This window comes from Brassica napus, chromosome C3, assembly GCF_020379485.1.
Source record: "Brassica napus cultivar Da-Ae chromosome C3, Da-Ae, whole genome shotgun sequence".
NCBI classification, from domain to species: Eukaryota; Viridiplantae; Streptophyta; class Magnoliopsida; order Brassicales; family Brassicaceae; genus Brassica; species Brassica napus.
Window position 1 is genome coordinate 69,717,855 of NC_063446.1, and position 27,922 is coordinate 69,745,776.

Genomic DNA, 27,922 nt, shown 5'->3' on the forward strand with positions numbered 1-27,922 from the left:
TGAGGGAGTTTAGAGTAGCATTTCGTTTCATAGGTCAAGGGAGCTTAAGATTACTTCTTTAGATCTACTAATATACTTCTTTTAAAAGGGTCGTACATTGTAGTTTAGTGCGTTAAACATATTTGTGTATCAGTGATACAACTCAGTGACACATCTAAAAAGCTTGAGAAGAAGTTTGCTACTGGAGCTTCAGTTGTCAAGGTTTGCAGAAGATGGATTTCAGATACGAATAATATAGGTTATTTGCTTACATATGTATCAGTGATACTGAGTCCTGCTGGTATTGTGAACAATGGGGAACATATATAATCTGAGTTAAGTAGCTTATGGTTTTGTAGAGTTTGTTATGCTTTAAGTTTTGGGTCTCTAGTTTCAAAATTTGAATTAACAAAACTATTGACTCCTAAACGCATCAGAACGTAACCACTCGGTTTAATATAATAAACGAGATTTCTGAAATGTTTTGTCCCTAACTAACTCATTAAGCACTTGATCGAATCTCATTCTCAACATCCCCTTAACAAATATACTTGTTCTCTTGATCTTCTTTTGAAATTATGGTTCTGATTTGTAATATTCTTGTATATTACTCTATGTTTTGTTCAAATACATCAATCATAGTAGTTATATAAGCTGGGAAATGATTCAGCAACTTTAAATAAATATAGCTAGATAGGTCAAAATCCTAATTCTTTTCCCGCACTGTTTTATGTAAAAAGATTTTTATTCATGTGACAATAAAGATTTCGGGTCTTGTTTAACATCATACGAGATACATTTAAGCTTATCAACACAACTGCAAATACTGCGTGGTTTGCTAGGCTTGTTATTTGCGAGACAAAGGCCACCCCCCTGTACTTCATAAAACAAAGTGGTTGGCATTCTTGAATACTGCATTGTACATGTTCTTCCATCCCCTCCATCTGCACTTGGCAAAGCCAAAAAGCTATAAAAAAACACTAAAAGAGCTTACCAATAAATTTAAATACAAACTTTAGCAACAATGGAAGAGTTCTAGGTAAGTATATATTGTATATATAAACGAACGAGCATATACTATCTGAAAATGATTAGTTGAAATGTCTTATAGATGAACATTTTTGCCATGACTTGTGAAACAATTAAAGGATTATGTTAACACAATGATTATTTGATTGCTACAAATGTTATGATATATAAAATGGGATAGAGAAAGATCGTTTATATTGATTAGAGAAACATAGAGAGAGACACTTTCTAGTAAGGGTGGGACGGATTCAGATATCCAAAATTTTTTAGGGTATTCGAATCCGTGGATTTAGTATCATGAACCGGATCTGTCGCTTCTGGATATTATACTATTTGCGAATATTTGGATCTGGATTTGGATCCATAAAGCAATTTAAAAAAAAAATTTAAAATGCTAAAATTATAAAAATATTTACAAAGATTTATAAATAATACAAAAATTAAATATTTATACAACATTTATTAAAAAATATAATATTATAAAATTGAAATATAATATTATAAGATGAAATTTATGTATAAATATTAATATATTATTATAATTATTAATAAAATTAAAAACTGAATATATTTTAAAAATATGGATTTGAATCTAGATATCCAGACCCAAAAGTCAAGATATCCAGATCCGGATTCGACTTTTTATGGATCCAAGATTTTATTATCTGGATCTGGATTTGGGCACTCCGAATATCCTATTTTCGGAGCGGATCCGGATCCCAGATAATAAGTCTCAGCCTAACTTTTTAGGACACATATTTGAAAACTATAATGTGAAGAGGATAAAAATCATTAATTTACTTAATCAATACAGTAAAATATCAGACTTATTTCTAAAATCTACTGAATTTTAGAAAAGTCTATCTTATTAAAATTGAAGTAAATTTCAGAAATAACTTTTAATTTATCCTAATAATTACAACACGTGCCTAATAACTATCTATTTTAAACAATAATTTATTATTATCATACAATATTGAACATATTAATTATCACCGTACTCTTCTTGTGAACAAACATTAAACCATCCTGGACACTTATTTATTCAACTAATATACTTATGATTTAAGATCAACGTCATTACATCCATACACGAACTCTAAACCTTGGTTGTGCTCATTCCTTTCACATTATTTGTGAAATGATTTGTATATTTATCAACACCATAATTAATCTAAAAAAAATATGACATGGTTTTAGAAAAAATATAACATGACATCAACGTAACCGTAGCCTGTACAATTTTTCTTATAAGGATTTAAACTTTTGGTACTTTTATTCAATGGAATTAAGTACAATATAACATGTCGTGCCTTGATGAATGAGACTTTTATTCAATCAAATTTTTTTTTTTTGATCAAATTCAATCAAATTTTTATATTTACTTTTTAACTATATTATTAAATGATATTATTAAAATAATGGTAAAATAGTCAAACAAGAGTCATAATGTTGTAATCTCAGTCTTCTCTATTTAAGTAGACTGTTTAATCAAAGATACATGGGAGATACATTTGATTTTTTCCTATAATTAGTTAATGACTTTTTTCAACAGTCAAAAGCCTATTTTCCTGTAGACCAACAAAGGATAACATTTGAAAATCAAACACACTTATACTATATTACTTAAATGATTATTTCCATATGCCTAGCTTCTTTTGTAACACCTACAAAATTTTGACCTCACATCTATATTTAAATAAACTGGCTAATTAAGCTGACTGATTATTATTTCGCTAATGATTTCTTCAAGAGTCAAAAGTCAATTTTTTTTAAAAAATGATAGAATTTATTATATTTTATTTATTGTTTTTCTCATTTAAACGAACATTTTTCCCTTATGTGATAAAAGTAAACAAAGAAAAAAAAACATCTTGTACCTCACAACCTGTATATATACATATAATCATTACTACACAAAAGTCATTGAAAAGAAAAATATCAAACAAAGAATATTGATCACGGCCAAGTTATCATGTTCTTATTGGATCAATTGCTCTAGTGTCCCTGCCCGAAAAAATTATTCTCAGATACTCCTGCCCGAAAAGTGTATTAAATAAAATTTTATTTAATTCTGAAAAAAATAATAAAAAATCACAAAACCAAAAGAAACTCGGATAATTACAACCCAACCAGGGGTTTTTCGCGGACCATTCAGACCCGACTCATAAAATCCGGATCTCCAGTTTTCATAACTTCAGAAAAAAGTACTATAACTTGGTGTAACTATAAAACTTGGTGTAAGTGTAATTGTAAGTCTAACTAAGTCGCACTTTTAGTAACTATACAACTTAGTAAAAGTTCAACAAATTTTGATTTTATCTTTTATATTTGCAATATGTTCTTTTTGGATACAGTGTTGTTATTTATATATTTATTGAAGTTAAAATAAATAAAAACTAGAGACATTACATTATGTGAAATGTATTTTACATAAACGATGTATTTTACATAAACTTAGCAAAAGTAAATAAAAGTACATGTCATAACATATAAACACACCACTATTCTTCAATTGGCCAGTCACAAGCGGTCAAATGAATTTCATTGCAGAAGACCCAAGCTGCACGTTGCCAGAAGCAACGATCACAAATGAACACCGGTTCTATTATTTCGGAGCACCAGCAATGATATGAGACGTCCTTTCCAATAGAGACATAAAGATATCAGGTTTTTTGTAACCCCAGTGGCCTGATCATATGATAGACCGTGGATTTGACCCACTTTTACCCATGGTTTATAAGTGTTTTAAGTTTTAACTACTAATTATTATATTATGAGTCTATTTAGAATATTTATATGATCATGAGTGATTTGGAGGAAAATGATGATTTTGGAGCATTTTGGAGATATTTGGAGTAAGCACCCGAGATGACTATCGAGCTCGACCATCGGTCGACATTGAAAAGGAATAATCGATCGATGTTCACATCTTGACATCGATCGACAGCGAAGCACGCAGAAAGCTCGTTTGGTTTCAGCCGACTTAGAACCCAAGTCTTCACCAATTTACAAGATTACCCCTGGCGAGTGTTAACCTAATTATATAAGCTTTGCCAACATGTTAGAGGCAAAGTGTGCTTTCTTGTTTTACTGATTTTACAGCAAAGGTTTTCTAGGATTTTTAGTAGATTGGAGAGAAGATCCAAAGAGATTTGTGATTGGAACTCCATTGATATCTATCTATTTATCTATGCAGTTCTTAAACCTTATTGATGTTATGAATTGCTTGGCCATGTCTGAGTAGTTCTCTTGTTAGATTTTAGGGTTTAAATAGGTTATGAGGGATTAGCCTCAACTATAGATTTCTAAGTTGTGATATTCATCATTAGGATTGTCATTAATGTCTGTTTCTAGATTAGCTACCTAGAACTTGCCCTAGGAGTTGTAGACATAAGCGATAGCTTGCATCTCACCCTGAATACATCCTAACTGAGCTAAGACTTGCTAAAATAAGCGAGATCTGATCTAGTAAGCTTAGTGAACATATTCAATCTGCGCATTAACGCTTGACCAAGAGCGTCGATCGATATTCCTATCGAATAACCGGTTGACGTTTCAACAAGTGTATCGATCGATATTCCTATAGAATAATCGATCGACACTGGTCAATAGACAAACCTAGAAAGCGAAAGCCTAAGGGTTTGTTATTAAGTGTTGAGCTCTATAATATCATGCATAGAACTTATTAGGCATCTGTAGGATTATAATCATGATTATCTGAATAAAAACCATAAGTCTAGCTATTTCTATTTAAGTACCAAAACCCCAATCAATCAATTGAGCAATTACTTGCTCACAAACTTGCAACTTTACATTTAAATCATTAAACAACCTAGCTTAACAATTCTGATTAGATTTATTATAGGTTCCCTAGCTCCTTGTGGATTTGATCCTTAAGTACTACAACTGAACCTCTTATTTGAGAGAATAATTCACTCGTTAGGGTAATTTGAGTGATATCAGCATACCGAAGTAGCGATCATGCGATCCATCCGATCAACACATTCACGACCAAAACTAGGATAGTTGTGAACCAATCCTCTATCATCAACACTAAATGCTAAGTTCAGCATACCATCTACATACTTGGCCAACAAAAACACCTCTCACCAGCAAGACGGATTTTTTCCCTTCCTTCATCAAGTAAATGGAGGACGAAGAACTCATACATACCTCGCAGGTAGATGGCCTGTGGATTACCGGATTGGTAGCACTTAAGCCGGGGAAAACAATTCTTGCACTACCGAAGTCCCGGAGATGGTTTGTTGCTACCTTTGAGAGAATCTTATGAAGCATGGAAGGAGGGAGAGAAGCCAAGTTGAAGTTCGACATGGAGAGATATTCGTTTAATCAAGTAAATGGAGAGATATTAGTTGTATTTATTTGGAGAAGGTGATAATGATCCTCTGAACCATCTATAAAAAGTGGACGCCTCGACAAGACACGACTTCACGACTTCTCACTGCATGCATTGAATTTGAAACTGTGTATAACTTTTTGATAAAAATATATAATTTTGTATAAGTAAGTGAAATAACTAATTTAGATTGTCTAAAAATATGAAACTAAGCAAAATTTTAACGATTTAATTAGTGTAACTATATGAAAGTATGTAAATATTTAAGAAATTTAGAGATTTATGGTTATATTTGCAAGAAATGATAGTAATAAATGATAATAAATGAAAATGATAATATTTAGTAATTTTAATTTCTGTTATTTAATGATTTATTACCCCAACTACAAGTTGTAACTCTTCCATTTAAGAGTGATTTGATAGACGCCTCCAGAAGACTCGAGTGACATGACTTCTTCTATACGACTTCTCATGGCAACAGCCGCATGCATTGGATTTGAAACTTTGTATAACTTTAATTGTTAAAAAAATATAACTTTGTATAAGTAAGTGAAATAACTGATTTAGATTGTCTAAATATATGAAACTAAGCAAAATTTTAACAATTTAGATTGTCTAAATATATGAAACTATGTAATAGTTTAAGAAATTTAGATATTTTATTGTTATATTTTGCAAGAAATGATAGAAAAAAACAGTATCGTACATAATAAATGAAAATTATAATATTTAGTAATTTTAATTCATGTTATTTAATGATGTATTACCCCAATAATGATATATTTAGTAACTTTAAGTCTTCCATTTTGACACGAGTTCAGAAGACATGACTTCAGAAGACACGACTTCTCTCTCACTCCAACAGTCGCCTATGATCATCATTACACTTGCATTGAAACTCTGCAACACTAAACCGTCTACAATCATCATTACATTTGCATTTAAACCCTTAAACTCCACAACACTAAACTGTGTACAATCATCATTACATTTGCATTTAGTTACTCCACCGCATTAAGTTAAATCGTCTCCTTCACTGCGGAGGGATAGTTAGATCCATCATTACATTTACATTTCACTGCAAATTCGCAAAGAAAAGATTCATCATCTCTAAAAAAACAATATGACACACTACAATAGGCTTTCTGAAGTTTTTTATAACGAGGAGATCAAGTCTTGGCGTTTCAGAGTAAAAAAATACAGTATATACCCTTTATATTCCAATGTTACCGGCAGCGGACCACACTGGACTTATATCCTAGCAGATGAAGATGTAAGTGTTAAATCATCATCTCTCAAGTTTCTAGTATCATGCAACAAAGAAAAATAAAAACTTGATCCTTGAACTTTATCTATGCAGAGAACCAAGATGGAGATGACCATCTGTGGAGGATATGAAGATAGGTTTAGAGGCCTGGAGAAGTAAGAGGGAAAATGGATGGAAATCTTTCGGCTAGATGTTCACCGTGCCTATCCAGGTTTCCAGGCAACAAAATCCCGGTTCACACTAACTTCTACGCGCCATACACAAGTCCACATCACCGATCCTCTGAACAATTGGATTTACATGGACTTCAAGAACATCCATGAAATCCCCCACATGAACCACAGGGACCGAAACTATCTCATAGTTATGAATGCTAACTATCAAAATTAAAATATATTTCAGATATTTAGATGTAAGTAACAGAAGCGGAAAAACTTGTCTGATAGATACAACGGGAGTGGTCTTCAACACGGAATCCCATTTCGATGACCCTGGAAGGCCAAAGATGGTGTTTTACATAAGGGACAACATGTAAGTAGAAATTAACATATGATCAATGCTCCAGAATTTATACATTAGTGTAATTGACACACCTTGTTTTATTCATTATAGTGAGAGTCGGATAAAGTGTGTGGTAACTGGCGATCATGCTTATGCCTTCCGGGATGGTCTTGAAAACATGAGAGGTCGTGGACATGTGATTGTGGTCCTTAAGATGTGGAGGGTCTGAAGTTTTTTCAGTAAGTGTAGTTTATATGTTTAGTTTTAAATGTGATAGTTGAGTAAGACGTTTACTAAACTCATTTATGCATGCAGGTTAATTTGGTCCTCCTGAACTATGGCTTGAGACTGAGGGTGGATTATATAACTTTAGGTTCAATCCGCTTTTGCCGGAGGTTGTGGAGTTCAGACAGTCTCTACTACGCAGTGACCCTCATGTTCAGAGACATGGGGCTAAAGGGCCTTTGTAAATCTGGTTGTTATCATCGTTCTCCATCTTCGTACTTGTCTTAAACCTTTTAGTTTGCTGTAAAATTGCTAACATGTGTTGAAACTCCTATGTTAAATGTTGGTGAAACTTTATGCTTTTAACCTTTTCAATTTTCCAACTTTGTTAAAATTAGACAAACTTGAAGTTGTTCGTATGAACAGGTCAAATTTTGTGTTAGTTTCACTTTCTCAAATGTCCAACATCGTAAAAAATTGAGAAACTTTTTCAATAGATCAAACTTCATAATCGTTCAACTTCGCATAGCTTAGGCGAAACATACAAGAAGCTTAGAAAAAAACAGAAAGTTAAACCTTTTAGTTTGCTGTGAAATTGCTAATGTGTGTTAAAACTCTCATGTGAAATGTTGGTGAAACTTTATGCTTTTAACTTTTTCAATTTTCTAACTTTGTAAAAATTAGACAAACTTGAAGTTATTGTTCGTATAAACAGGTCAAATTTTGTGTTAGTTTCACTTTCTCAAATGTCCATCATCGTAAAAATTAGAAAAACTTTTTCAATAGATTAAACTTCATAATCGTTCAACTTCGCATAACTTAGGCGAAACATACGAAAAACTTAGAAAAAACGAAAAGTTTAACTTCGTCATAGCTTTAGGAATTACTTGTACATCAAAATTACTACAACTACAACGACACCGAGACCTAGAATAAGACAACCTTCTTTCATTATTTTGGGACCACTCGTTATTGTTGCTTTGAGTACTTGAACTTCTTCTTCTAGCATTCGAACTTGGTAGTCCAAATTTTGTATCTCATCAGTGAAAGCTTCATCAACCCATTTGAAGATGTGATTGTCGTTCTCAAGCTATAACATTTTGTTCAAAAAAATTAAACGCACAACTGTTAAAAAAATATAAAGGTACAACTTCAGTTAAAAAGCCTTCAATAACTAAGGCTACACGAACGTACCTTCCTTTGAGCCGCATAGCGACACCGATAATACCGGCGATATGGATTTAGATTGGGTTTGGAGATGAGCTCCTTGATGCACTCCCCGCACCAACACTTAATTGGTATTCCCGGTTCTTACTCGTATCCCACGACCGGTCGTGGAAGACGATGAATCGGACATTATTTCTTGGGAGAGAATGAAAGTTGAGAGATAAATGGGGAAGAGAGAGAAAGGGGAAGATGAAAATGAGGAAAACCCAAAAAGGGTTTTAATACTTCGCTTAAACGATTTTGGGGTCTGCGGGAAAATTAGAAATTCAAAAAAGCTGGTGGGCGGGAAAATTTATCCTATGATTTTCGTGATAGAATTTTCACCTGGAGTTTTACATAAAACATCAAAGTTGTACTTTTAATTTTTTTCCATTTATATTAGTTTTACTCTACTTGAATGACCGATTTCATGGTTATACCAGTTATATTATGTTTCCTAGATTCATTTATAATATGATTATGTAAACATAAACTTGATTCCAGGCCATAGAAAGTTTTCAAATGTGACAAGGTGAATATTAGCGAAAAAGCTATACGAACACAATGTATTTTGTATATGATTACTAATAAGTAAAGAGATGAGAAATTTATTAGTTCTGATTAAATCATAATTAGCTCTGAACACAATGTTTCTTGTGGGGATGTTCATTTAGTTGTACAAACACAAAATACAAATTTCACCCCTATCGAGTAAAGAAAAAATTTATACCAGTAAAGAAAAAAGTTTCACTTAGTTGTACAAACACAAAATACAAATTTCAACTTTCAACGTTCCCACACAGTAAAAACATTAAAACTTAAAGTGAAAGGTTTACAACCTACTCCTCTTGTGTTTTTTGTGGGGATGTTCATTGTGTTCCTTCTGTTCCAAATCAGTGCCCACATTCTCTTCTTCTCGATATCCACTCTCACGCTCACCATAGTTCCTACTACATGAGCTTTCTTGCTCAACTCTTGATAGTTGCTCGGTTATTTGAACTATTTCCAATTCTTGGATGTCCTCTACATGCAAAGTACTTCTTCTTTGTTCTTTATCCACCGATGTTAGATAAACAAACACATCTTCATCATCCAAAATATATGATTGCCTCTTAGGTTCCACAACTAATGGAATGTAACCCAAATTCAGCCTCTTCGTAAACGGGTCTATTCCTATGTTCCTGCATATCCTCTCCTTTAACAACGAATAAGTGATCTCCTCTAATGATGATGTCCTAAAGGATATAGCTTACGAACGAGCATCGGTGGGAATCCATTCATAATCATCTCCACACTTAGAATAATGCCTATCATAATCAAAGTGTATGTTTGTAGAAGAAAGACACATCTGCAATTCAAAAAAAAAATTAAACCAAACCATTAAGTTATACCTGATTATACAATTATAGCATTTCAGTTATACTAAGTTATACATTCTTACACAGTTTTGTCAGTAACCAACTTTGCCAAACGTTTCCCAGTTCTAGTTGTTTTCTCCTCTTCAATTCGTTTCAATAGTTATCTCGGAGTTATCAGCATTCTTTGATTCCCGATGTTCTATCTTTTCTTATACAGTTGTTGATTATCCAATTCCCTAATAGACAGACCATTCACACTTTCCGATCCTCGATTAGTCAAATCCAATTACAACTATGAATCTTGTAAATCGGAATCTCTGTAAATCGATCGTCTATGGTGGATGAAGGATTCTAAACATTGGCTTTAAGATACATACCTTGTAAAACGGAATCAATAGCTCAATGATTCAGCATCCAAGCGACGAAACCGAGTTAGCTCAATGCGATGATAGCGAGGAAGAAGAGAACGCCCGAAGAAACCCGCGGGAGAGATGAGAGAGAGAAAATAACAGATTCAATTACTCCCGATTTGGAAATGGAATAATGATTTTTGATTGGTCATCTAACGTCATTCAGTCCCCATTCAATCCGATCAGGTAGAGAAATGACACTTTCGACATTAACCATCAATATGGAGAGTATTGGAATAGATAAGAGTATGGCAGAATAAGTAAGAGTATAACATAACGATTTTCGTCTCATTAAGAGCATCTCAGCTTTTAACCCGTTCTTATTTTCTTGTACTCATGATTGTATTCTTAGGTAATTTCAATTTCTCATTTCCAATTAAACAAAAATACTATGATATCTACGTAAATTATTATATATATATATATAGTTTAGTTATAAAATATTACAAAGTTTATGAATTTAACCTGCTTTAACGATAAATGATAATTTATTTAAGTGAATGCATTTAAATAACTGGTTAATCTATCAATTTAATATAATTTTGTCATATTCAATTCATACATCACCATTATTTTGATATAATATAGATTATAATGATAAAATTTATAAGAGTAGCAAATAATTTTTATTTTCTTTTGTTTTATGATAAAATATTAATCAACATTAATTAGAGTAATATTATATTACTAATTAGGAAATTAATTAATATATTATTTTATAAAAATATTTAAAAATTTTGGTAGGATTTTGTTAGATTTTTTCTAAACGGATTTTGTTATAACTAAAAATAAATTTTAAATGTATAGTTAAAATTGACTTATTATTAATATTTTATTGATTATTGAGATTTAATGTAGATAATCAAGTATATATCACATTAAGTTATTAATTAAATGGACCTATAGTAGAACATCTATAAATTAATACTCGATAAATTAATAATCTCCACAAAATAATAAATTTCGCCAGTCTCAACTTGGACCTGTTCAAAATTTGACACAAATTGATAAAATAGTAAGATAATAATTTTTAGAAAATTCTATGTAAATATATTGTCCAATTAAAACTATAAATTAATAATTCCTATGTATACATATTTTACATAAGTAAGAATATACTATTATATTTTTTTTTATATTCACAATGAAATTATCTTTATATTTTCTTAACACTTAATATATCCAAAACTACATTGAAATTCTATGCAATATATATTATATACTTCAAATAATATAATAAAATTAATATAAATATCATTTAAAAAAAAATAACAGTTAATTCCTATACACTAAAATCAATTATTTTTCATATCTTAGATTAAATATATCTTAAAATTAAATATATCTTAAAATAGAAAACTTTTGTAAATTAATATCTCTATAAATTAATAAAATCCCAATATTATTAATTTATAGAGATTCTACTGTATTATAACTTGTTAGATAAAAAAATATGATTCTAAATTAATAGATTAGATATTCTATTTATTGTTTTCTCATTTAAGCGGACATTTTTCTTTTATGTGATAAAAAGTAAACAAATAAAAAAGAACATCATGTACCTTACACCTAGTATATATAGACTTATAATCATTACTACACCAAAGTCACTGAAAAGAAAAATATCAAACAAAGAATATTGATCATGGCCAAGTTATCATGTTCTTATTTTCTTGTACTCATGATTGTATTCTCAGGTAATTTCAGTTTCTCATTTCCAATTAAACAAAAATATTATTATGTCTAAGTAAATGATTATATATATATATATATATTTGTCGTTGATGCCTTGCTTTTGTAGTATATTTAATGGTTGAAAAAACCGAGGGAAAAAAGATATGTCAAACAACCATTAACAAAGGAGTGGACTGTATAAGGTTCGTTTGCCGTAAAGACTGCGCCCGGCAACACATCGGCGGCCTTGCATATTGTTTTAACGATCCTGAAGTTCCCGGACCTCTTAACTGTCGTTGTACATATTATTGTTAAAGGGATAACTCTATAAAAAATGTGATAAATATATTAAATAAATGTAAGGCCACTGATAAAAATAAAACCTATAAAAATTAAAAATCTATATACTATTAAAAATATTGATTTCAAATTCATTTAGGTCACCCAAGTCAAATTTTTCTTCAGACCAATCAAATCAGCCAATATATTCACGTTAACTATGCCAAGACACTCACGACCAAGAATTCATGACTAATTTGCTTTATTTCTTTCTCCATCTTCAGTTTTATTGTCGTCTCAAAGTAACCTTAAATCCCCAAATATACGTACGATGATACATCTTTTCCTCTCTTTCTACGTCGCATCCACCGTCGTACTCAACGGCCGAACATCAGTTCACTGTTATTACTCATAAAGAACAAAAGATCTTGAGATGGTAGTAAAAGCGAATGTGTGAGCCGTGAGGACAAGGTGCCCTTTATTATCCTCTTCGATTTGAATCTGAATCAATCTTAATTAATCATAAGAACGAGATTTTGATTGCAAACAAGACAGATTCATCTTCTATCATCTTCAAACCCTGTAGATATACATATGGTATATCACTCAAATTACTCTAAAAAGTGGTTTTACTCCCTCAAATAAGAGGTTCGGTTAACTAACTCAGTTGTTGTTTGTTTCTAGCAATCCTAGCTCAATATATTTTATTCTGGTGCAGAACCTGCCGCGGTAGTTGTCCACAATCCTGATATCAGGGTTCTAGTTAGCTCCTCTAAAACACAAGCGGTAAGATTAATTCTAATAAAGGATTTTCTATAAATTCACCCTAGAAATTCTATAATTTTGTCTAATCCATCAAGAACCCTAATTAACCATAAACTTAGCAGGGGACCTACTAAACTCCAAAGAAGAAGGGACGTTTGGTCGGTTTGGGTCGTCGCTCCCGGTCGGTTCCTCCTTTTTCTGCACCACCGCCCTTTGTTGATCCAGAAGTACTTACGGCTCAGTTGAAGGACAAGGATGATCGCATATCTTTGTTGGAGACCCAGATGGCGGCTCAACAGGCGGGCTACGAGGCACAGAAGAGGATGAACCAGCAAATGATGGAGATGATGAAGAGGATGTACCCGAACGAGGTGTTCCCGAACGTGCAAGACCCGTAGTTTTTTTTTATTCAAAAACTCGGAATGTTTTATTTTTATCTGTACAACTTTGAATATTATCTAATATGTTCTCAATTTTAATTTTAATTTTATATTTTCGAATTCAAATTTCAAAAATTTTATTTTTTTAAAAAAAATTAATTTTTTTTGAAATTCCGAGGAAATTTCCGACGAACATTTCCTCGGAATAAGTCGTCGGAATATACCGAGGAACTCGTTCCTCGAAATTTTCCGAGAGAAATTTTCCGAGAGCTCCGTTCCTCGGAAATTCCTGATGAAAATTCCGAGGAACATTTCGTCGGAACTTCCGAGGATTGGATCATCGGAAAGTCCATCGAAATATCCCGAGAAAGTTCTCCCTCGGTATATTCCGAGGACCTTTCCGACGAACTGGTGGTCCTCGGAGTTTCCTCGGAAATTTCTGAGGGATTTCCGAGGAAAAATGAATTTCCGAGGAGTTATTTCCGAGAACTTGTTTCGTCGGTATGTCGTCGGAATAACGTTATTCCGACGACATACAGACGATTTTTTCCCTCGGTATGCTGCTGTTTTCTTGTAGTGATAGATGAATAGATACAATAATAAAAACAATGGATTTTCAAGATGACTCCAAAGGAGTTCCTCTATTCTCTCATAACCTAAAATTAAGAACAATGAATAAAATAAAGTGTAGCCATCAACAATGGCTTAGAAAACACATAAATATGGTTTAAAGTCGGCTAGAAGCATTCTGGTAATTTGTGGTGGCTTCTGGGCTTAAGTAGGTCTTGAATATATACTCGGCCTGCGTTCTGGCATCACCGTCGATCGACACTAAGGCTGTGTTGTCGATCGACATTCTTTCGTCTCCTCGACAACTTTCTCTTGCGAGGCAGACATACCACTCTTCAGTAAAACGAGCATAGCTTTAGATCTAACCGTTGTATTAACCTCAAATGGGTGGCATTGGAAATCTAACTCAAAGCTATATCTATTGTCAAAACATCAGCTAAATCGCACCGTGATAAGGTCTCCAACCATAGGTAAACTTCTAATGTATCTGTGCAGTTCTGCACTTTAAAAAGTTCCAAAATCACCAAAGTTCTCCAGATCTTACCTGAACCTGAAAACACTCTAAAACATACTCCAAGCCCATATAATAAACTCTAAATAGGACATATAATATGGTCCAAATGTGGTGAAATCCATGGTATATCACCATATATAATGAATGAGGGAGTTTAGAGTAGGATGGCAATTTCGTTGCTCAAGATTACTTCTTAAAATATGCTATTATACTTTCTTTTAAAAGGGTCGTACATTGTAGTTTAATGCGTTGAACATATTTGTTTATCAGGGATACAACTCAGTGACACATCTATAATCTTGAGAAGAAGTTTGCTACGGGAGCTTCAGTTGTCAAGGTTTGCCGAAGATGGATTTCAAATACGAATAATAGTTTATGAGCTTACATATATATCAGTGATACTGAGTCCTGCTGGTCTTGTGATCAGTGAGGAACCATATGATCTAAGTTAAGTAGCTTATGGTTTGTAGAGTTTGTTATTCTTCAAAGTTTGGGTCCCTAATTTCAAATTTGCATTTACAGAACTATTGACCCCTAAACGCATCAAAACATAATCACTTGGTTTAATATAAACACGATATTTTCGATCTGTTTGTCCCTAGCTAACTCATTAAGCACTTGATCGAACCTCACTGTCAACATTCCCTTAACAAATATTTGTACTCTTGATCTTCTTTTGAAATTATGGTTTTGATTGGTAATATTCTTGTATATTATTACTCTATATTTTGTTCAAATACATGTCAATCAGAGTAGCTAAGCTGGGAAAGGATTCAGCAGCTTTAAATGAAGATAGCTAGATAAATAAATTTTTATCCATGTGACAACAAAAATTTCGGGTCTTGTTTAACATCATACGAGATACATTTAAGCTTTGCAAGTGTAAACACAACTGCAAATACTGTGTGGCTTGCTAGGCTTGTTATTTCATAAAAAAGTGGTTGGGATTCTTGAATATTGCATGGCCTGTTAAGCCTCAAGAGCACAATACATGTTCTTCTATCCGCTCCATCTGCACTTGGCAAAGCCAAAAAGGTATAATAAGAATAAAAGAACTTACCAATAGATTTAAATATACATACTTTTTAGCAACAATGGAAGAGTTGGTTTCGTCTCTTTGCCGAGAACTTAAACATTATAAATAGTCTCTCCCAACAAAGCAAGAGTTCTATAACTAAGTATATCCCATATATATTAAAAGAGAAGCATTAAAAAAGTTATAACATGTAGTTTGTATTAATTAAAAAAGTGACATGCTGAGTTGCCAGGTAATTGGAATGCTAATTTTGTTTACGTGGCGGATTGAGAATCAATTGAGAATTTTGTTAGTCCAAAATTAAATTGCTAGGGAGTGTTATATTATATAGTATGCTGATTATGGACCATTCATTTATCAAATTGAAATTATTATATATTTTTTCCTTAAATAAAACCTACAGAATTACCTAATGTGATTAAGATATATATGACAATTAATGATTTTAAATAATAAAGATTTGCTAACAATCTGTATACTTTCTATCATTTTTGTTTAATTATTTATCATTAAAATAAATTTAACAATTACATTAACCATATAATTAAAAAAATTATATTTTTTATACATGTTGTATTTTGAATTTTTCAAAACGAGTATAAATTACTAAAACTCTTAAAAGTCTCACTTAAACTTTTGTGATTAAAGTTTAAGTTATTTTCTTTAATAAGATACAATGATTATAAAATCATATGAATAAATCATTTTATTTTAATAGGTGTTTATGTTAATATATACATATATATATATATATATATATATAATATTTTTAAATTAAACTATACATCTTATGAAAATACATACTTATATTTTGATATTTGCGTTGAACATATATTGAAAATTTAATATTTTAATTTTGAAATATTCATTGTTTTTTTTAAATGATTATAAATTATTGAAACCACTACACTTTCCACATTAACAAAAAAAATCGTTGGTGTAAAATTTTGTTACAAAAATATGCAAATAATCATTAAATCATATAAGTAGAAACTTCATTTAATAAATATTCATATTAAAAGTATATTATATATCCATGTTAATATCATTTAAATTTAATTAAATATATCATATACGGTAGATAATATTGATTGTTTTAATTTAATTACCCTATAATGATTGCGAATAAACAAGAGCGGTCATTTAATTTATATGCGTACGCAATTTATTACATAATAGTAACTGATTTCCTAATTATTTAATATATATACTTATTATTTTATTATTTCATAATATGCATAAAAACATAAAATAAGTAATAATATAAAATATTTATTCTGTTCAAGGCACGGATCTTAACCTAAGTATATATCTCTTTAATAAAATTTAAATCTTAAACATTTTCTAAATCTCATGCCAAAAGAAAATAACGAAATGAGAATAAACTCAAAAATCAATATTTATATCGAGCAATAACTAAAATGAAAAAAACGACAAAAAAATGAAAAAAAATAAAATTAAAAATATATAGAATTTGTACGTGAACGTAAACTTCTCATAACCATAATTAACTTTTAAATTGCTAAACCGTGATATAAAACCGAGCTGACATAGTTTCATTGTAATCAAATAGTAGGCTTGAGATTCTTCGGCCTAATCGTTAGGTTCTTATGCGATAAGTGATTTTTTACCTAAAGTATTTTTAAAAATAGGATCAGCTCATCAGTAAACAAATTATGTAATTAACAAAATTATTTTTTAAAATAAGGGCCAAAAATATTTATTCGATCAAGAATATAAATTTATTTTTCCATACGATATTTCTTAAATAATTTTCATATAAATTCATCATGCGCCTTCGCAGGTCTTTATCCTAGTATTAATATATAAACGAACGAGCATATATTATTTGAAAATGATTAGTTGAAATGTCTTATACATAAACATTTTTGCCATGACTTAGGGAAAAAACTAGAGGATTATGTTAACAGTCATTATTTGATTGTTACAAATGTTATGATATTGATAAATGGGATAGACAAAGAGCGTTTATAATGATTAGAGAAAGAGAGAGAAACTCTTTCTAGCAGGGCTGGGACTGGAATATGACCAAACAAGATCACCGGCCCTGGATCTGGTGACTTTGACAGAGAGCCTACCATTAAGAGGAGCATCACCACCACCAGAGAAATGTTCGCTACTAGGTCGACGAATGGAGAGAAGATGTGATGGTGATGTTTAATAAAATAAAATTATAACCCTTTTATTTTGATTCACACAACTATTATACAATATTTAATAATGTTTTTCACCAAAAAAAAACTTAAAGTCGAGTTTTCTCGCCAAAAACTAAACAACAAAATTTTCCGTCGAAACCGCAAAATCGAGTTTTCAACTAAAACAACAAAATGGAGTTTTCCCTCCAAAAACGCAAAATCGAGTTTTTCGCCAAAACCTCAAAATCGAATTTTCCCGTGAAAACGTAAAATTAAGTTTTTCTGGAAAACCCGTAAAACTCAATTTCACGGTTTTGGCGGGAAAACTCGATTTGCCGGTTTTGGAGGGAAAACTCGATATTTCGGTTTTAGTTTTGGCGGAAAAACTTGATTTTGCGGTTTCGGCGGGAAAACACGATTTGCCGGGTTCGGCGGAAAACTCTTTTTTGCTGTTTCGGCGGGAAAACGCGATTTTGTAGTTTTGGCGGGAAAACTCGATTTGCCGGTTTCGGCGGGAAAACTAGATTTTGCGATTTCGGCGGGAAATCCCGATTTGCCGGTTTCGGCAGAAAACTTGATTTTGTTGTTTCGGCGGGAAAACGCGATTTTACAGTTTTGGCGGGAAAATTCGATTTGCCGGCTTTGACAAGAAAACTCGATTTTGCGGTTTTTGCGGGAAAACTCGATTTTGCGGTTTTGGCGGGAAAACTTGATTTTGTGGTTTTGGTGGAAAAACTCAAATTAGGTTTTGGCGGAAAAAAACACAATTTTTGTTTTTTGACGGAAAAACTTTATTTTTAGTTGTGGAGCAAAAACTCGATTTTGCGATTTTGGAGGAAAACTTTTGATTTTGATGCTCAACAAATTGGAAGAAAGAATCATATCATATCTTAATTTTTCTAGTTTTATCTTTAAAATTTAAGAACAAAAATAAATGAAATATTTTTTTCAATTAAATGAGCTAACCCTGGTACCAGCCCTAACCCTTGATTATAATAGGGTTAAAATAGGGTTGGGTTAAAATAGGGCTAGGCTTATAATAAACAAAAGAGGGTTGGGCCCTAACCCTGTAGTTAACATCCCTACCTTTCATTCATTCTCAAATCAAAAACTTGGCTTTGCTATTTGTTTTTTTTTTTGTAAGATTTGCGAAGAGGAGATTGAGTTTCTAACAAAAGGAGAAGATTATGTCAATCTTGGTTTGTTTGCTTCAGGTACTTGAGATTCTAACTAAGCGCTTGTTGAAAATTATGTCAATCTTGGTTTGGTTGATTTGTGTATAGAAATGTTAGGGCAGAACATTACTTGGGTCTCTGAGTTAACTTGGAAGAAATCATATCAGAGTGACGTTTGATCTCAAATTGAGAAGCTTTTCTCCCTTGTCTTGTGAATTTCTAATTGTATAGACTACAATTTATGGTTTAGCTTGTCTCATAGCATGTGTTATTAACAGGAATATATAAAAGCTATGATTTCATCTTTGAGGCGGAAAGGGGGACCTTATACTAATCAAGGTGATGATCTTTCCCATGGGAAAAGACTCGAAGAAGTTATATGGCGTCTGTTGCAGATTCTGAACGAATTGCTTTTATCTTGTGCCAGGTCAATGCCGTTGAATCGACTAGATAGGTATACTTTGATTACTTGTTTATTTTGTTTTTTTTTTTGCTATCTTTTTCCTAATCGCGCCTTAACCTCTTAATGGCACATTTTTAAGTTGTGGAGATATTTAGATTTTTACTTTAGAGCGGCAAAATCTAAAAATTAAGTGGAAACCGGGAAAAATCCCTTAAAAAGTGGTAAGAATATTAAGAAATATCCTAATATTTAACTAGTATATAAAGAAAGTAATATTAGTTACCTCTTCTCACGTTAAACCTAAAACCTAAACTACATCTTAGACTGAATCAAAGCCGTCAAGGTCTCAGATCTCTTTGGTTTTCTTTATTTTTTTGCAGTTAATCGTGTTTGTTTTTGTTTATTGTTTGTTATGTCATGATCTAATACTTTTGAGCTGCATCTTTTTCTATGATTTCTTTTGTACTATTATAGATGCGTCCACCAATGATGTTAGGCGGTCGCTTGTTTGGAAGATCATCTCTTCAATATGTTGGTCTCCAAAGACAGAGGGAAGGAGTTGCTGCAAATGCCCAACCACGTGAACAAAGGGAAGAATTCGTACCTGTTGAACGAGATTCTCGACTCTCGAGTGCTTCATCCAGAAAGAATGGAGCTAAATGGTATTGTGATATATTCTGGATTACTCTTTTCTGATTTACGAAGTATATATATAACAAACTCAACAGTATCTGTACAGGTTCAAGAACAACACTGAAATATCAACAGCCACAGATCAGGCTCACGTTCCTATGCTAAAGTTCAAGATAATCTGGTAGTGTACATATTATTTTACTTCAAAAGAATTTACTTTTACTTTTAAAATGAAGTTACAGCTTATGTTAATGTTTTAGGTGGCAAACAACGAAGACTCTTCCTTCATTGCTGTGATGAAGAAAACCCACCAGAAATCTGATGGAACATATGTTGATGAAAGAGCATGCTTAATTACAGAAAAATATGATGCATATGTGCAAGAAAGATTGTCACTGGTTGAGCCTTCTAATGGAGAGGTTTTGACAGAGCCTCTTACTGTCGAGGAAAGAAATGAAATATATGTGAAGGTAATTTTCTATCACATTTCAAATTTGTTTTTTTTCCTGATTTTTCTTATATTTGGAAATACGATTGATTCTTTGCAAAGCTTTGCTTAATTAAAGTTGTCTTTGCATTTTAATTGTATATGTGTTTATGTAACTGTTATATGTTTGGTAGGTTGCTGGAATATCAAAACAAGGTCGGGTGTTTGGACTTGGATCACTTCAATGTGGAGTTTATATGCCACTAGATGGTTCTACAGTTTCACCACAAGCTGTTGAAGATGATGGTACTTTAACTCACCGAGTCAAAGAGCTGGAGTCTGACTTGCAAAAGAGTAATGAAGAAAAGGTTCAGTTTCAGAATAGGATTCAAGCAATAGAGAAAATATTGATGTCTGCTTTTGGTGAAAATGTGTTGACTCCAACAGATACTACCACAGCCATATAAAGTTGTTTCTCAGTTTGGTGTTTTAGCTTGGTGTTTCTAGTTTGGTTTTCATTTGGTTTTCTTTTGTTTACTAAGCAGTTTCAGTTTACTTAGTAAACGAATTGTTGTTTTATGCTTACATGTATTTAAATAAAATTCAAGCAGTTCTGTGAGAAATTTATGTATATCATATTATTTGAAAATTTGATATATGATTTCAGTTTTTATTTATAGTTTCTAGTGTTCCAATAATTTAATAATAAATTAAAAATATGTGACAGATTTTAAATAAAGAAAAGTTGCGTTATGAAATTGTAACCAATTCAAACTGAAATGTTACCATTTTATGGTCATAGTTTGTGACATTTAGTTACATTGCTTTCGTAATAAAAAGTGACAAATTAATAACATAATGAATGTTACAAAATACAACAATTTTGTAACACATTTATAGTATGTATTGAAGACGGATACATACCTTTTTTAGTCTTTGATTATTACGTTTTGTGACTGATTTTTTGGTTATAATAGGCTACAAAATTAAGACTTTAAATTAGTTATGAATAGTGATGGTTTGGGACAATATATAATGTAAAAAATTGGTGACTGTAAAAAGACTATTATGTCGTCTATATTAGTGATATTTTGTGACAATAGATTCGTCACTACAGGTGACGTAGTTGTCACATTAAACAGTCACAAATTAAGACAGTTTGAGACAAGTTGATAAGTAAGAAATTGTAACGATTATGTTACTATTATACAACGTAACTATGTGTGACGATTTGTTACAAAAAAATTAGTCGCAAGAAATTGTGACATTTTTGTTACTCCAGAACATTTGTGACACACGTATTGCAACCATTAATAATTGGTAACAAAAACGTAACAATGATGATATTGTTACGAATTCTTTTCTATTGTGACGGAAAATTTTGTCACAATACCCTTATTTTCTTGTAGTGATGAGGCACTGGCTTCACGGAAGAATAGCTTTGCTCCGGAGAGAGGAGGTGTCCGAGGTGCACGTGAGATAAAAACTAGAAAAAACCGTACCTTTGTCGGGCGATCGATATCCAGACTTCTCATTTTGAGGTTAAAAGAAATGATTTAGAGCAACTTCAACTTTTTTTTTTGGTCAACAGAGCAACTTTGACTAAGACACTAAATTTGATGTTAAAATAATATTATATTTTTTTTTATTATGCTGTTTTATTTTATTTTATCTTCAATACAACACCAAGATTTAACATTAAAAATTTTGAATTTTTTTATAAATAGTATTTGTTTTAATTGACTAATTCATTTAAATTTAAGATGAAAAATTAAAAAGAAATAACTGTTTATATATTGTTCCTAAAATTATTTGATCACATTTAGATTTTATGCTTGTTTGATTAAAATTTTGAAATATTTAAACTTTTATCTTTAAAAAAAAGTTAATTTATGTAAAATACCAATTGAAATTAAGAATTACACTATTACAAATGTTAGTATAAAATATCTATGATTTTTTTTTGGTTAAATTTTTATCTAATTTATAATATTCATTTAATTATATTATTCACTGAATTGTTATGAAATAAAAATGATAAGTATAAAAAAATTAATGTGATATATTTAATTTTGCTTTAAATTTTGAATTAACTAAAATTATTAATTTAATTATATTACTAAATAAAATAAAATTATGATTTTATATTTATTGTAATTAATAATGTTCTACCATATTTAGTGTTTTGAGTTCTATTAAAGTTGGTCTTAGATAACTAAGATATGACAAAACAAATATGCATTAATTACATTTGACTAATTATACACTTATACTGTATTATTTAAATGATTATTTCCATAAGAGATGCCTAGTTTCTTTTTGTAACACCTAAAATTTGTTGACCTCACATCTATGATCTATATTTAAATGAACTGGCTAATTAAACTGACTGATTATTTTATCTTTTATTTCGCTAATGATATCTTCAGTGGTCAAAAGTCTATTATAAGTAAAATCTCATATAATTTATTATATGTATTTTTCCTCATTTAAGTGAATATTTTTCTTTTATGTGATTAAAATTTAACAAAGAAAAAAAGAACATCCCATATTTTACAACCTGTCTAGTTTACAAAAAAGAAATATATATATTTTACAACCTGTATATATAGACATATAATCATTAATAGACCAAAGTCATTTGAAAAGAAAAATATCAAACAGATAATAATGATCATGGCCAAGTTTTCATGTTCTTATTTTCTTCTACTCGTGATTGTATTCTCGGGTAATTACAATTTCTCATTTCCAATTAAAAAACATTACGATTATCTAAGTAAGTGATTTATTTATTTTATTTTGTCGATGCTTTGCTTTTCTAGTATGTTTAATGGTCGAAAAGTCTGAGGGAATGCTATGTGAAATAACCATTGACCAAGAACAGGACTGTGAAATGTTCTTTTGCACTCAGGACTGCGCCAGGCATTACAATGGTGTTGGAGAATGTTTGGACGATCCTACTGTTTTCGGACCTCGTAACTGTCGTTGTAAATATAATTGTTAAAGGGATAATTTTGTGAAAATATTTGATAAATATATTAAATAAATACAAGGTTTTAAAATAAATATAAGGTTTTTAATTCATTTAGATCATCCAAGTCAAATTTTTCTTCAGACCAATATTAGATAAGATAAGATGAGATAACTATCTGTATATAGTTAAGATATTATTCTCCTATATTCATGTAGATACGAGAGTATATTCCTGTGATCTGTCAACTACTCTGTACTATATATTGTCAATGATATACAACGTACATTTCAAGGGAAATACATCTATTTTCATGGTATCAGAGGGTTCAAGTGATCCTGAACCATTCTAACGCGCTCTCTTGCGTAACTCTTATTCTCTTCTCTTCTTCTACCCTTCACAAACTTTCTTACCAATGGCTGCTGCACCTGCACCCCTTGAGCGCGCCTATGGAGTAACCAACATCAAAAACCACATTCCAGTAATCCTAGATATCGATGACGGGAATTACAATGCGTGGAGGGAACTCATCCTCACACACTGCCAAAGCTTTGACATCTCTGGCCATCTCGACGGAACTCTCTTACCCACAGACGACAACGACACTGCCAAGATGAAACGAGGTGGTCTCGTGAAGCTCTGGCTCTACGGGACGCTTTTGAAGGAACTCTTCAAGAGCACGTTCAAAAACGGAGGCACGTCGAGGGAGATCTGGATCCGTCTACAAAATTTCTTCCGCAACAACAAAGAAGCAAGGGCCATACAACTCGCTCACAAGCTCCGCAACAAAGAGATTGGTGATCTCACGATTCATACCTATTGCCAAGAACTCAAATCCATCGCCGATATCTTGTCCAATGTTGATGCCCCTGTGAGCGAACGAACGCTGGTGATATATCTCCTCAACGGTCTCAATGGAAAGTATGATAACATCATCAACGTCACCATGCATCGCAGACCATTTCCAACCTTTGAGGAAGCTCGTTCAATGCTTCTCCTAGAAGAAGACCGGCTTGGAAAAGGCAAGAAACCAACTCCGTCCAACAGCGACTCGGCTTCTTTAGCGAAGGTGCTTGTTGCCACATAAACAGACTCCGAACAGACACAACAATCAAAGAGCCATCAGCAACAACGTTCCAACCAGAACAGAGGCCACAGAGGCAGAGGTGGCAATCGCGGTAGAGGCCGCAACAACAACAATCACCAACGTCCTAGCTTCAACCAATGGAACGCTCCATACTGGCAAAGCAGTTATCCAATGTGGCCTCAGCAGCAGTTATCCAATGTGGCCTCAGCAGCAGTTTAACCCTTGGACTCAGCTTCCATTCCATCAAGCAGGCTTGCTCGGTCCAAGACCATAGATGAAGCAACAATCTCAACACGGTGGAAATAAATTCGAGCCTACAGTGGACTTTGCACAGGCCTTCAACACGCTATCTCTCATGGATCCTTCCGACAACAATTGGTATATGTATTCCGGCGCTACCGCTCACCTGTCAAACACTGCAGGTAATCTCAAGTCTGTTTAAAAAAATAGCATCGGAAAAATGGTAACGGTTGCAAACGGAGGTAAAATACCAATTACCACATCTGGCTTTCGTTCATTCCCCATAAAAATTGTCCTCTTTCTTTAAACTCAGTTCTAGTTACACCTTCTATTATAAAGAACTTGATATTTTTTCGTCGTTTCACTAAAGATAATTCATGTTCTGTTGAGTTTGATCCTCTTGGTTTTTCTGTGAAGGATCTTCATACCAAGAAGATGATTCTCCGCAGTAACATCACAGGAGATCTCTATCACATTCTTCCATCTTCAAATAATGAGGCTCATGTCTCTGCTTTCAATGCTTCAATAACCGACTGGCATCGACGTCTGGCACATCCCAGTGACCAAATGTTAAAATTTCTTATTTCTTCAAATGCTTTTTCTTGTAATAATCGTGATACTTATCACATTTGTTCCTCTTGCCAGTTTGGAAAACAAATAAAGCTTCCATTTGCTCATTCAAACACTATTGTTGATCATCCCTTCGATATTATTCATTCAGATTTATGGACTTCGCCAGTGCAGAGTGTTAGGGGAATCAAATACTATGTTCTCTTCCTTGATCATCACTCTCACTTTCTATGGGTTTACCCTATGCGTTATAAACATGAGACTTTCTCAAAGTTCCTCCATTTTGCCAACTATGTTACTACTCAGTTTGGCAAAGACATTAAATCGCTTCAATGCGACAATGGAGGGGAGTTTAACAACTCTCAGTTTCATGCTTACTTCGCAGACAAGGGAACAACCTTCCGTTTTTCGTGTCCTCACACATCTCAACAAAAAGGTAAATCCGAAAGAATGATCCGCACTATAAACAATGCGATGTGATGTCTTCTCTTTTAGGCTCATCTACCCGCTTCTTTCTGGGTTGAGGCCTTGCACACGGCTGTCCACATCCTCAATCTTCTACCGTCAAAAGCCATCCAAAACAGAGTTCCATTCTCAGTACTATTTGACAAACCAATCTCTTACTCTCATTTAAAAACTTTCGGTTGCTTATGCTATGCTAACATCAACCATTCTCACCTCAAAAAGCTTTCTCCAAGATCCACAAAATGTCTTTTTTTAGGTTATCCAACCAATTATAAAGGGTACTTCTGCATGGATCTTTCAACAAAGAAAATCATCTTCTCTCGTCATGTTACATTCGACGAGACTTGCTTTCCGTACAATGACTCTAAACCACAAAAAGAGTCATCTTACGACTTCCTATCTTCAGAGACAGAGCCCTCTCCTCTGTTTCGCTCCATCTTAGAATCTTCGTCGGCTGCACCACCACCAGTTGTTCCTCCGATTACTAATGATGCGCCAACTCTCCCTGCTCCGGCGGCGGTTGAGGCTCCAAGGCACGCCATGTCCACAAGATCAAAACATGGTATTTCTAAACCTAGACAAATACTCTCTCTTCTCACTCAGCCTCTTTCTCCTCTTCCTAAAAGCTACATCAAAGCCTTAGATGATCCTAATTGGAACCTGTCTATGTCCAAAGAGTACGATGCTATTGTTAAAAGCGGGACTTTTGATCTTGTGCCGCGACCTTCTAACACTAACATTGTGCGTTCTATGTGGTTGCACAAGCATAAATATGATGCAGATGGAAACTTTAAAATCCACAAATCCCGCCTAGTCGCAAATGGCAAATCACAGGAACAGGGGATCAATTTCGATGAGACTTTTGGTCCTGTCATGAAACCAGCCACCATCCGAACAGTACTACATGTTGCTCTCTCCAACGAATGGCCCATTCATCAGCTCGATGTCCAGAATGCTTTCCTGCATGGAACACTAGACGAAGACGTTTATATGTTTTAAGCGCCGGGTTTTGTTGATAAAACAAACCAAATCATGTGTGCAAATTGAAGAAATCAATATATCGACTCAAACAAGCTCCTAGGGCTTGGAATGCGAGATTTGTTTCTTTCATTACTAACAATGGCTTTATCCAAAGCAAAACGGATACAAGTTTATTTGTTTATAGGAAAGGACAAAACATGGCGTATCTAATTCTCTACGTCTACGACATTATTTTGACTGCATCAACTTCAGCTCTACGGGATATGATTATCACGGTCCTCAAAGCAGAGTTTCCCATGACTGATCTCGGCTGCATTCATTCGTTTCTTGGAGTCTCATCAAAATTTAATGAACAAGGCCTCTTTCTTTTGCAAGCTCGCTATGCAGAAGAAATCATCGAACGCGCCAACATGAGCCACTGTAAACCGTGCACAACCCCAGTCGACTTGAAGTCTAAGCTAGCTGAAGATGGTGGCAAACCAGTTAAGAGAGCAACCGAGTACCGAAGCCTAGGAGGGGCGCTTCAATACCTAACCTTTACTCGACCTGACATCTCTTACACAGTCCAACAGGTTTGCTTGTTCATGCACGATCCACACGAACTCCATCTTCAAGCTCTGAAACGTGTGATACGTTACCTACAAGGAACTAAAACCATGGGACTGCAACTTCTGAAGAAACAAAAGATGGCTCTCACGGCATACACGGATGCGGATTGGGCAGGGTGTCCCTCAACAAGACACTCAACCTCCGGCTACTGCATCTACATGGGTGATAACTTGGTGTCCTGGTCTGCGAAACGTCAGCCCACGGTGTCGCGATCAAGCGCAGAAGCGGAATATAAAGGCGTTGCCAATGTGGTAGCTGAAGCTTGCTGCCTACAGAATTTCTTACTTGAGATGGGAATACCTCTTACACAAGCCACCGTCGTATATTGCGACAATGTGAGTGCTGTCTATCTCTCTACAAACCCTGTCCAGCACCAACGGACTAAGCACATAGAGATTGATATACACTTCGTGCGCGAGAAGGTCCATATGGGAGAGGTACGCGTCTTTCACATTCCATCTACACTGCAATACGCCGACATCTTCACAAAAGGTCTTCCCACTTCGTTATTCACAAGCTTCAGGTCCAGTCTTGGCGTGCGAAAACCCACGCTCCAATTCCGGGAGGGTATTAGATAAGATACGATGAGATAACTATCTGCGTATAGTTAAGATATTATTCTCCTATATTCATGTAGATACGAGAGTATATT

At 33.1% G+C, this 27,922-nt stretch overlaps 2 protein-coding genes and 2 long non-coding RNA genes across 5 annotated transcripts; all 4 read left to right on the top strand.

The window, feature by feature from the left end:
* The first annotated feature begins 18,508 nt into the window (after window positions 1-18,508).
* On the top strand, window positions 18,509-20,973 carry LOC111204136. 2 transcript variants are annotated; one of them, XR_007320512.1, is made up of 5 exons: window positions 18,509-19,630; window positions 19,762-19,949; window positions 20,027-20,101; window positions 20,181-20,390; window positions 20,542-20,973. It is a non-coding gene; the product is annotated as an uncharacterized LOC111204136 (long non-coding RNA). The 2 variants fall into 2 exon arrangements; XR_007320511.1 differs by having other exon boundaries at window positions 19,569-19,949; window positions 20,542-20,960.
* A 1,387-nt stretch (window positions 20,974-22,360) lies between these two features.
* Window positions 22,361-23,413, top strand: LOC125583480. Its single transcript, XR_007320513.1, has 2 exons — window positions 22,361-23,075; window positions 23,170-23,413. It is a non-coding gene; the product is annotated as an uncharacterized LOC125583480 (long non-coding RNA).
* A 320-nt stretch (window positions 23,414-23,733) lies between these two features.
* LOC106384802 lies at window positions 23,734-24,405 on the top strand. Its single transcript, XM_013824713.1, has one exon. It carries the CDS (start codon window positions 23,734-23,736, stop codon window positions 24,403-24,405), a length of 672 nt encoding a protein of 223 aa, XP_013680167.1.
* A 2,453-nt stretch (window positions 24,406-26,858) lies between these two features.
* Window positions 26,859-27,848, top strand: LOC106384800 (uncharacterized mitochondrial protein AtMg00810-like). Its single transcript, XM_013824711.1, has one exon. It carries the CDS (start codon window positions 26,859-26,861, stop codon window positions 27,846-27,848), a length of 990 nt encoding a protein of 329 aa, XP_013680165.1.
* The last annotated feature ends 74 nt before the right edge of the window (window positions 27,849-27,922 follow it).

Excerpts from the sequence above, each read along its gene's own strand:
- LOC106384802 (XM_013824713.1), top strand. The coding sequence starts at position 23,734 with ATGGCTGCTGCACCTGCACCCCTTGAGCGCGCCTATGGAGTAACCAAC.
- LOC106384800 (XM_013824711.1), top strand. The coding sequence starts at position 26,859 with ATGGCGTATCTAATTCTCTACGTCTACGACATTATTTTGACTGCATCA.